This window comes from Octopus bimaculoides, chromosome 7 (assembly GCF_001194135.2).
Source record: "Octopus bimaculoides isolate UCB-OBI-ISO-001 chromosome 7, ASM119413v2, whole genome shotgun sequence".
Taxonomy (NCBI): domain Eukaryota; kingdom Metazoa; phylum Mollusca; class Cephalopoda; order Octopoda; family Octopodidae; genus Octopus; species Octopus bimaculoides.
In genome coordinates this window covers 7,691,592-7,703,116 of record NC_068987.1, presented here as the reverse complement: position 1 = coordinate 7,703,116, position 11,525 = coordinate 7,691,592, and the positions used below count along the sequence as shown (strand labels likewise).

At 38.5% G+C, this 11,525-nt stretch overlaps 1 protein-coding gene across 4 annotated transcripts in view; it reads left to right on the top strand.

The window, feature by feature from the left end:
• Nucleotides 1–1,848: 1,848 nt before the first annotated feature.
• LOC106880315 (polyglutamylase complex subunit TTLL1) overlaps nt 1,849–11,525 on the top strand; it is a 22,837-nt gene continuing 13,160 nt past the window's right edge. The window contains exons 1-8 of one of the 4 annotated variants that reach the window (XM_052969195.1): nt 1,849–2,057; nt 4,131–4,262; nt 4,770–4,835; nt 5,842–5,984; nt 6,292–6,396; nt 8,956–9,031; nt 9,532–9,666; nt 10,319–10,427. In XM_052969195.1, the coding sequence (XP_052825155.1) occupies nt 4,153–4,262; nt 4,770–4,835; nt 5,842–5,984; nt 6,292–6,396; nt 8,956–9,031; nt 9,532–9,666; nt 10,319–10,427 (744 nt within the window). In that variant the 5' untranslated portion in view covers nt 1,849–2,057; nt 4,131–4,152. Of the gene's footprint in view, nt 2,058–2,288; nt 3,090–4,130; nt 4,263–4,769; nt 4,836–5,841; nt 5,985–6,291; nt 6,397–8,955; nt 9,032–9,531; nt 9,667–10,318; nt 10,428–11,525 lie in introns of those variants that run through there. The other 3 variants (XM_014930192.2, XM_052969196.1, XM_052969197.1) reach the window with 3 other exon arrangements.

The following is an 11,525-nucleotide window of genomic DNA, read 5'->3' as shown; positions in this document are numbered from 1 at the left end:
AAAAAAAAAAAAATGAAAGGCAAAGTCGACCTTGCAGAAATTTGAACTCAGATGCCGAAAAAAAAATGTCATTTAGCAGTTAGTCCGGCGTGTTAACACTTCTGCCAGCTCGCTGCCTTCAGCAAAATAATAACGAAATTAAAGTAATGGATGAAAAAACTAATTATTCGACTTTTTATTTCGCTATCGTCACGTAAAATGAGCTAGGACAAATGTAAAATAAACAATGAATAAAGATTGAAAATAAATAAGCAGGAACATTATTAATTTACTGTAAGTCCTTCGTAAGTAACTTTACTTTTGTCTGAGATGTGTTTGTTGTGTTTTTAGCTGATGACCGACATTTAACAGATTTTATGACTGCACATAAAATATGCGTTGGTCTTTTACAAATAACAGCATTAATAATTACATAATACGAGAGACATACTGCTTGGAGTTTACAGCAAGCTTACTGAAACAGCAACATTTGGCTGGTCCAACATAGCTGGAAACAATTATGCTGTATTCTTGGCGGTGGAGATTCTTGTCGTCTATCTGCCGTCTGTTTCAACCATTTTCCTGAGTTGTCTGACTGTAGTAAGTAAAGAGACACATTGCTCAGCTGTCTCAATATCTACCTGACAAAAGGTGAGACGTGAATGGCTCGACCGCTCTCAACCCTCTGCAAAGAGTTAAGGCGTTAAAAGCGGCTTTATATAGTGCACAAGAAGAAGAATCTAGAAAATTGAGCCACGCGATGGTTTGACGCTGATTTGTTGCCTTATAGGCCGCTCACGTGAAATAGTGTGGCTAGGTCGTGATGCCTGACCGGTTACCTTGCGGTTCACTTTCGAATCACTGCTACACTATCTTCAATCATAGATCCGTCATAAGTCCTAGGATTCATAAAGTAAGAGCTAAGCTTGGGTTTCCCAGCATATAAGTGACTGAGAAAACATCACTCCCATTGGACGGAACGCCAGTCAGTCGCAGAGTTAACTTTCCAGTTATGACTGGAACTTATTTACCGCTGATTGAACTTGGGAAGTATGAATTGAAGTGTTTTGCTCAAGAACTCAGCGTACTGCCCAGTCTGGTTATTGTACTTAAGATCGTACAACACCATAACCACAAAACCGCTTGGTCTGAGCGTTTTTAGAATTGCACAAGATTGCATACCATGAAGATAAACACCCAACAAAGCCGGTGTTGTTTTTTTTTTTCAGCTTATCAACAAAGGAGGCTGCTCAACACAGCAATCGGCAAATTTTGGGAAAAAATTATCATAGATAAATTTGTTGGTATAGCTGTTTGCTTTTGTTACAAAACTGGAAAAGTTCATTTTTTTTTTTGAAAAAAATATTCATTTAACAAATTTCAGAAAGGAAAAAGAATGGAAGAGTCCTCAAAAGTAATTTTTATTTCCAACATAATAGTAATGTACATCATTAAAACGTATGAGAAATCAAAGTCGAAGTGTGTGACTAATTCGAAACTCGTTTCACCCACTTCCGAAAACTATTTTCACCATAAATTCCGATATAATCGTAATCGATACCATGTGAAAGGTATTTGAAGAAAATTCCATTAAAAATATCCATTTTTGAGAAAATTATGCGCATAAAAAGTTGGGTGGGGAAGACACCTCTGACATTAAATCATTTGAGTCAGTTCAGAATATTATACACGATTTATGCTTAATTTTCCTTCAGTGAGGAAAAGTTAAGACTACTTTTACATGTCTTTGAAAATTCAATATTATGTACACTTTCGTACACACACTCATTCCTCCATGTAACTTACACACGAACATATACATCCACGCAAACACTAGCCGTACATATAACGAACATGTATACACGCACGCGCATGAACTATCCATATATCGAACATGTACACATTATACATGCTCTCTCTCCACACACACACACACATACACGCAATTAGCAACGCAGCATGTTATGAAACTTTCTAAGTAACCTGACGCTGGTTTGTTGAGGGTGGTCTCCATAGCAACGTATCAACAACACATTGCGTATACACAATTATCAAAGCAGAGAACAGCTGATAGTCGCGTGAGTATAAAGCTACGCGTGCTTTCGCAACCCATGCACATTCATCATGCATTTTTCTGCATTAAATTTATTTACTCCATTAATTATACACTCAGTGGTAACAACAATAACAATCATTTTTATTTACTATAAACACAAGGCTCTAATCGAGCTGAACTAGTAATTTATTTTATCAACTTCCAAAAGGGATGAAAGGCAAAAGCAACCTTGGTGGAATTTGAATACAGAACTAAAGACGGATGAAATGCCACTAAGCATTTTGACCGGCATGCTAGCGATTCTGCTGCCAGCTCGCAGAATAATGATAATAAAACTGTTAGATATTTAGTGCTACATCTACGTCGTGATATACTTTACTTTTTCCAGCACCGTCCATGTTGTTGATGTTTACGTCCGGTTTAGCTTAGAACGAGCAAACCCGTGCTCAGACACTTTCCAACTGTGGCCATCCTGTCTTATCAGGGTTATATGGGGCTTTATTATTTGGAATGTCCTGTCCTTGTGTAAGACATTAGAATGTGATCTGAGGGAGATTTGACTGCTATTTTTACCTGTAGGGATGGTGAATCGTTTTTTAGAACCGGAGACGGATTGCAGCGGGTGACGTATATGAGCCGAGAAAATAATTAACGTTTAATTTCATAAATTCATGTATACGTCCAACTTATATTGAATTGGCATTTATAGTTTTAAGGCTTAAAACGGCTATCTTTCGATAGTCAAGAATATTAAGAAACAAATAAAATTAAAAACAACCTGTTCTTTTCCCCACGAGGAATGGGCAGTTGCCTGGAGTCCTCACAGGTCTAGGGTTTCTATTCTGATCTATGTATAGTGTGGCTTGATATCAATAAATACATACAATAAGGCTCAGTTCTCTAAGACGGCCCCGGGAATGGGACTTCGAGGAAAACTGCACATATTTTCTGATTTCTTTCGTAAACTGTTTCAATTTTCTTTCTTGTTCAATTATACAAGTTTGAACGACTCTTAGTTTACCAGAACATTCCAATTATTTTTATTCATTACTCGGTGCGTATGTTTTTGTACATCTCTAACTCTTCCATTTTATATTTAGTTCAATAATTTACCGTAAATACTCTCCATGAATCTAATGTTTCACTCTGATGTTCAGAAATCCAAAAGATTTGAAAAGTGTGGCACTAAATCAGGCTTTCTCACCCATTTTTTTTATTTAAGGATTATTATTTTATTCCAGTGAACCTCCATAGCCATTCGATGTTCATAAACTAATTTTATACATACTTTCAACATTCCTATTTTGTTTTTCACACATTAACATGCATAAGTTGGACTACCTAAACTGCTAGAGAAATAAAGAAACCTAAGATCTTTCTGGTTTCTTGCAATACATACTGTAGCGGCTGAGGGTCACCAATTGTAGCAGAATGCGATGTGCCCATATCACGTCGATATGATGTAGCCGACGACCGAATGTAACGTGTAGATGTAACGCTTGAAGGTTCTCGCGTCGGGGTAACCTGTGAACATCGCAGAATCAATACCGAGAAGGAAAAAAATATTATTTACATATATTTATTCGTTTGCCCGACAGGTAGAGATACAGCAGTAATTGTAGTGGCAGTAACAAGTTCGCTCGCTGGTTGGTAGTTGATGGTGTAGAAGTTGCTATCTGCCAGTAGAGAGTGAAAGGGTAAAGAATGCACAGTGCTGACAAGAAAGAAAGGGTAAAGGTGGCATCGTCTTTCTTGCGGTCGGAAGTTTCTCTTCGTATGTCGAGCGAAGAGCAAAGGGAAAGTCATGCTCTCGGTCATTGCTGACACAAAAGAGCAATTGATAGGAAATGTTCTCTGTTAATATAGACTATAGTCAATAATATAGGTCAAACCCTAAACAAAGGACTGACCTTTCCTTAACCAGCATAGTGTTTCCCATTGATCAAACTCTTGTTTGTCTCTCCTAAAGGTTACTATATCTGGCCTTCGGTGCTCTAACTCCTTGTCTGTCTGGAAATCAAAGTCCCAGAGGATTTTTGCCTTCCCCTTTACGTCATTGTTATTATTATTATTATATATGATGTCTATTTTACAGTGAAGTGTAAAGTATAGTGGACATGCCTGCAATCCGATATGCATGTGATCAAGATAAATCGGTGTTGCTGCATAATTTTGAGGCCCGTGGTTGGGTAGCTGTAAACCCAGATGAAAACTGGAACTTCTACTGGTATGTTATGTGCTTTCTTAATGTTGACTTATGAATAATCAAATGATGATGAAAAGCTTTGATTCAAATTTGCTTCAGTGATAACAAACACTAATATAAGCATATAATCATTAGTGCAGCTGGGGAGGGAGCAGGGGTGGTCGGCCCTGGGCGACTCTTTTAGAGGGGTGGCACTTGTTTTTTGTGGGGTTCAGGGGAGGCAAACGGAAGGGCTGCCTCGGGTGGCACTCACAGTAGCGACACGAGAGCATGTAATACCAATGGAAGATAAAGGCTTGGTCAGGCACAAGCGTGGCTGTGTGGGTAAGAAACTCGTTTCCTGACTGTGTAGTTGCAAGTTCAATCCCACTGCACAGCACCTTGGGTAAGTGTCTTTTACAACCCTAGGCTGATCAAAGCTTGTGAGTGGATTTAGTTGTATTTTTAAAATTGTAAATTTTCTCTTTTCTTACTTTCTTTTATTATTTTCTATGTTTTTGTGACATATTTTTATTTGTTTCTTTGCAGGGCTTCAGTGCAGAATATCAGAGACATCTTCAGTGTGGACAATGGCTATCGTTTAGCAGATGACCAGTGAGTAACTACACCCATTGACATATATTTCCTACTTTATAACACTTACATGCGTGTTTGTGTGTGCGTGTCTGTGATCATCATCATCATCGTTTAATGTCCGCTTTCCATGCTGGCATGGGTTGGACGGTTTGACTGAGGACTGGCAAGCCAGGAGGCTACACCAGGCTCCAATCTGATCTGGCAGAATTTCTACAGCTGGATGCCCTTCCTAACGCCAACCACTCTGAGAGTGTAGTGGGCGCTTTTTATGTGCCACCGGCACGAGGGCCAGTCAGGCAGTTCTAGAGCTGGTTTCAGCCAGGTTGGTAATGAAAGGTTTAAATCCTACTAAGAATAAGAGTGAACCATGAGTAAAATCAATAATAATAATAATTAATTCTGGTTTTATTGGCCACAAGGGCTAATATAAATTAAAAACATGTAAGGACAAAAACAGGATGAAGGTTACAAAGGGTTTTGTCCGAAAGGTAGAAAACGTTCGTGTAAACAGTGAGGAAAACAGAGAAAGATATAACAAATAAGACTCCCAATAGGGGGAGGCGCTTCGAAAGGTTACACGTGGAAAACCCATAAAAGCCATAGGAGCCTGGACAGAAAATAAGAAAGGGGTATAGAGCCCTTTCTCCTTTTACATTACCTTTTTTTACAGGTGTATTCTCAGAATTGGTCTGTTTATACTGGCCATTCTTCCAACAGTCACCCATCTTTCAACAAATTTGCTATGAGACAGCACAACAACAGCAACAACAATAATTCTTTCTACTATAGACACAAGGCCTGAAAATTGTGGGAGGGAGCTAGTCAACCCTGGAGGGGTGAAAGGCAAAATTGACCTCAGTGGAACTTGAACACAGAATGTGAAGACAGACAAAATGACGCTAAGCATATTGCCCAGCATTCTAATAATCATAATAATAATAATAATAATAATAATAATAACACTAATTAATCCCAGTGTTTGTTATTACAATTAATTCATCGCAATTATATCTCTGAATTTCAGGATCATTAATCATTTCCCAAACCATGTTGAGATTACACGTAAGGATTTAATGGTGAAAAACATCAAACGTTACAGAAAAGAACTTGAAAGAGAAGGAAGCCCTCTGGTGCAGAAAGATGAAACTGGAAGATATTTATATTTAGGTAAGGACTGTTTTTGTGTTCATCATAATCCTCATCATCATTTTTTCCAAGACCACTTTTCCATGCTTGCATGGGTTGTATGGACTTTGTTGATGCAGATTTCCTGCAGTCAGATGCCTTTCCTGTTACTAACCCTTACCTGTCTCCAAGTAAGGTTGGATTTCTCCATAGCCACAAATGTGTGCCCTAGTGTGTCCCTGTCCTAACCCTTTAGAATTCGGATTTCTCTGCCAAATGTAATGCTTGTTTGTTCCTGTTGTTTTGAATTTATACTTCACAGATGTTTTGAATTTATTATACTTTACAGATTTCATTCCTCAAACATTTATGTTACCTGCTGACTACAACTTATTTGTTGAAGAGTTCCGTAAACACCCAAACACCACATGGATTATGAAACCTTGTGGTAAAGGTAAGTAAACTGCATCTTTTTTGTTTTAGTCTATTCTTCTTCCACTGTTGCCTAGGTTTACAAAATATATCTCTCTACCAACTAAAAAAAAACTGAAGGTTTCTGTACCATTATTACACTGTGTGGAGGCGCAATGGCCCAGTGGTTAGGACAGCGGACTCGTGGTCATAGGATCGTGGTTTTGATGATGATAATGATGATGATAATGATGATGATGATGATGATGATGATGATGATATATTTATTTTTAAATTGAGGATATGTTTAAATATGTCCAAGCAAAGCTGACTCGAGTAAACCAACAGCAGAAATGTCAGATAGAATAACTTACAATAGATATAACAGCAGAAAGATAGAAAGAATATTTCCTGGCTAATTGACCTTGTTGTGTGAGAAGTCTCGTATGTGAGAAACCTGAAAAGGTATGAGTTACTTAGCGATAGGAAATTTCGTAATTAAGAAAACAAAACTTTTAACCGAATACGTCAGACTTGTTTATTTAAGTGTCTGGTGATTGCCAGTAATATCTGGAATGCATTTGTGTGAACCAGAAAGTCTTGAAGCTGGCGAGAAAAAAGTAGAAAAATAAATGGATGTAATTGATAATGTCAGGCTAAATACAGTTAAAGATATGGGTCAGGATGGTAGATAAAAAAAAAACAAAAAAAAACTGACCGTCATAGTTTTAGTGTTTGAGGCTTGTAAAAACAATCTTTGTAATTCTTAGGGAAACCTTCCCAGGCTGACCTGCATTTCTTGTGATATGCTGGATACATATTAGAGAGGGTTGTGGAGGTGCAATGGCCCAGTGGTTAGGGCAGCGAACTTGCGGTCATAGGATCGCGGTTTCGATTCCCAGACCGGGCGTTGTGAGTGTTTATTGAGCGAAAACACCTGAAGCTCCACGAGGCTCCAGCAGGGGATGGTGGGGAACCCTGCTGTACTCTTCCACCACAACTTTCTCTCACTCTTTCTTCCTGTTTTTGTTGTGCCTGTAATTCAAAGGGTCAGCCTTGTCACAGTGTCACGCTGAATATCCCCGAGAACTACGTTAAGGGTACACGTGTCTGTGGAGTGCTCAGCCACTTGCACGTTAATTTCACGAGCAGGCTGTTCTGTTGATCGGATCAACTGGAACCCTCGACGTCGTAAGCGATGGAGTGCCAACAACAACAACAACAACATTTGAGAGGGTTGATTGAAAACCTGGCTTGTGTAAGCTCAGTTGAAACCTTTCATCAGAGCCACCTATCATTGGTGTTTGGTGACAGTCCTTCACACATCCAGTTTTAGTTCTGTCTTTAGTGGCTGATTTCCTACATTATACAACAAGCACCTGCTTAATAGTCAATGGGCTTGCTGCACTCTCTCCACCTAGGTCTCACTTATTGCTCTCAGTACCCTCTCACTAGACACACCCTTTATTCTTTCTTACAAGAACAACAGTCCTCTGGCATTTTTTATCTCATGTTTTTATTTTAAAGACACCAACTTAAAGATGTTATCTCCACTAATCTTATTTGCTTGAGATTACTTGCAAAGGGCATGAGCACTGTTGCTTCTAATCACTAACGATTAGAAAAATATAATGAAGTAAATTCATTAGTTATCAGCAATGCTTGTGTGAATTTAAGACGAGAACAGCTTGTACAACACTACCATGACTCTCACTATTTAAGCCAAGAATCTCAGAGATAAGCCAAAGTAAGATAAAGGTCTCAGTAATGTTAATACATGTCATAAGGCAGCGAGCTGGCAGAAGCATTAGCATGCCTGGTGAAATGCTTAGCGGTGTTTCATCTGTCTTTATGTTCTGAGTTCAAATTTCACCAAGGTCAACTTTGCCTTTTATCCTTTCAGGGCCGATAAATTAAGTAGCAGTTGAGTACTGGGGTCGATCTAATTGACTGGTCCCGTCCCCAAAAAATTTTGGGCCTTGTGCCTAGAGTAGAAAAGATTACATTCTGAGTTCAAATTCCGCTGAGGTTGATTTTGTCTTTTATTCTTTCAGGGTTGATAAATTAAGTACCAGTTACATACTGGTGTTGATCTAATCGACTGGCCCCCTCCCTCAAAATTTTGGGCCTTGTGCTTAGAGTAGAAAAATATATTAATACATATTATATCAGAGTAAGGTTGAGGGAGTGAATGCGTATAGCCTAGTGGTTAGGGTGTTGCATTCATGATTGTCAGATTGTGGTTTCAATTCACGGATTGGGCAGTGTGTTGTGATTTTGATCAGAACACTTCATTTTACATTGTTCCAATTCCCTCAGGTATAAATGAGTGACCTTGCAATAGACTGATATTCCATTCAGGGAGAACAGACTGTGATTTCTGTCACTTAAACACTTTGGTAAATGGGTAACTGACCCCATGAGCCTTAGAACGTGAGACAATAATGCCCAGGGACTGATAGAAAAAGTACTAGGCTTACAAAGAATAAGTCCTGGGGTCGATTTGCTCGAGGAAAGGCGGTGCTCCAGCATGGCTACAGTCAAATGACTGAAACAAGTAAAAGAGTATGTTTACAATGCACTTTTTTTTTTATGTCTTCAGCTCGTGGAATTGGTATATTTCTGGTCAACAAACTTTCTCAACTCAAGAAATGGTCCCGAGACAGCAAAACAAACAGGTGATAACGACGAAGATTTTGTTTAACCTTCAGAACTTTTTATCTTCTTGCTTTATACCAATTGTCTTTCTTGAAGCAGTGAATTAGTCACCTTTAAAAGGAAATGGCATTATACAGAGCTCTTGTCTTAATACATTAATTATACTAATCTGGGACAAAGCTAGAATTTGCATAACAATCAAACTCTGTGTTAGGGTAAAAAAGACAAAGAAAATCTAAAATTAAAGGAGGGTCATTATGCCAGTAATAGACACACACAGGTTCTATTACACTTTGTTGTTTTTGATAGTATGTTGTCAAATGTGATTACACGTCAAGTGCTTTACCTTCAAGATGCATAATCTCAGGGATGTGAGTTCGAATCTCATGGCTGGCCGGTAATGAATTTTTCTGCAATTTATGGATAGCTTATCCAGTTCATGCTATTGCATTAGCATTATCATGTGTTTGAGATTAAATCATTTACGTATTATTATATATTATGCTTTAATCTGTTGCAGCTTTGTTCCACCCACAGCTAAGGATACCTACGTCATCTCCAAATACATAGATAATCCTCTTCTGATCAGCGGCAAAAAGTTTGATCTTCGTCTCTATGTCATTGTCACATCTTTCAGACCCTTGAAGTGTTATATGTGAGTTTTGTTTGCTTAATATTCTGTATTGAGTGGTATTTTATCTGTCGTTACGTTCTGAGTTCAAATTCCGTCAAGGTCAATTTTGACTTTCATCCTTTCGGGGTTGATAAATTAAATACCAGTTGTGTACTGAGGTCAATCTAATCGACTGGACCCTTCCCCCAAAATTTCTGGCCTTGTGCCAAGTGTAGAAAAGAATACTACACGATCAAAAAAGCAGCGAGCTGGCAGAAACGTTAGCACGCCGGGCGAAATGCTTAGCGGTATTTCATCTGTCTTTGCATTCTGAGTTCAAATTTCACTGTGGTCGACTTTACCTTTCATTCTTTCGGGGTTGATAAATTAAGTACCAGTTGCGTACTGGGGTCGATCTAATTGACTGGCCCCCTCCCCCAAAATTTCGGGCCTTGTGCCTAGGTAGAAAAGAATATTCAATATTGAAGAAGGCATTGAGCTGGCAGAAACGTTAGCAAGCCAGATGAAATGCTTTGCAGTATTTAATGTCTTTACATTCTGAGTTCAAATTTTCATTATTTGACATTTATATATGTATGTGTGTGTGTATGTGTGTGTGTGTGTGTGTGTGTGTGTGAAAATGCACATTTGCACACGCACACACACACACAAAATATGTTATCTCTCCTTGTAGGTACCAGTTGGGTTTCTGCCGCTTCTGTACTGTAAAATACAATGCTAACATCACTGAACTGGACAACATGTTTGTACATTTGACCAACGTTTCCATTCAGAAACATGGTGTAAGTCAACAAAGTATATTTGTTCCTTCTTTTTTTTTTCACGTTTTGTTTACTTCTTAACTACCTGCTAATACAGTTCTATATTTAAGAGATGAGGAATTATATACATTATTTACATTTGACGGATGTTTGTCCTCATCTTGTTTGTTGTGAACACAACATTTCGGCTGATATACCCTCCAGCCTTCATCAGGTGTCTTAGGAATTCTATTTAAATATAAACAATATGAGAGACCACTGTGTGGATCCCTTGTATGCTAAAAATAGATGTTAAACCGTCTTACCAAGAAATCTGTGTTCTCAAATTAGCAAGACGCTAGGTTGTTTATGAGCAAGACAAATTAAGACAGTTCTTAATTCCATTCCTTAAGGTTTCAACATGAACAATTCCATAATTGTCTGTGTCTCCTCAGAGAAATTGGTGCTGATATAACAATGGAACTGCATACCACCCGTCTCTGTGAGAGGATACGAACATACAGAGTTCCAATATTATGTATTTTAACTTCGATTCAAACATCCTCGTACTAGCGTGTTAAACCAGAAAATAAATGCAATGAATGATATTCAGCAGTGAATCAAATGGCTACGGAACACAGATATATGAAATTAAATAATAGAAATAGAAATTAATATTATTAAATCATATCAATTTCAACCAGTGGTCAGCATACTTATATATATATATAAATAATGGCACATAAGATGTACCATCCTGAGCGTGACCGTTGCCAGTACCGCCTGACTGGCCTTGTAGGGTTTTCAAGCGAGATCGTTGCCAGTGCCCCTGGACTGGCTCTTGTGCAGGTGGCACATAAAAGACACCATTTCGAGCGTGGCTGTTTTCGTGCGGGTGACACGTAAAAGCACCCACTACACTCTCTGAGTGGTTGGCGTTAGGAAGGGCATCCAGCTGTAGAAACTCTACCAAATTAGATTGGAGCCTGGTGTAGCCATCCGGTTGCACCAGTCCTCAGTCAAATCGTCCAACCCATGCTAGCATGGAAAGCGGACGTTAAACGATGATGATGATGATGATGATATATTCATACATATATGTACATGCCTACATCTATATGTATACATACATGCATATAT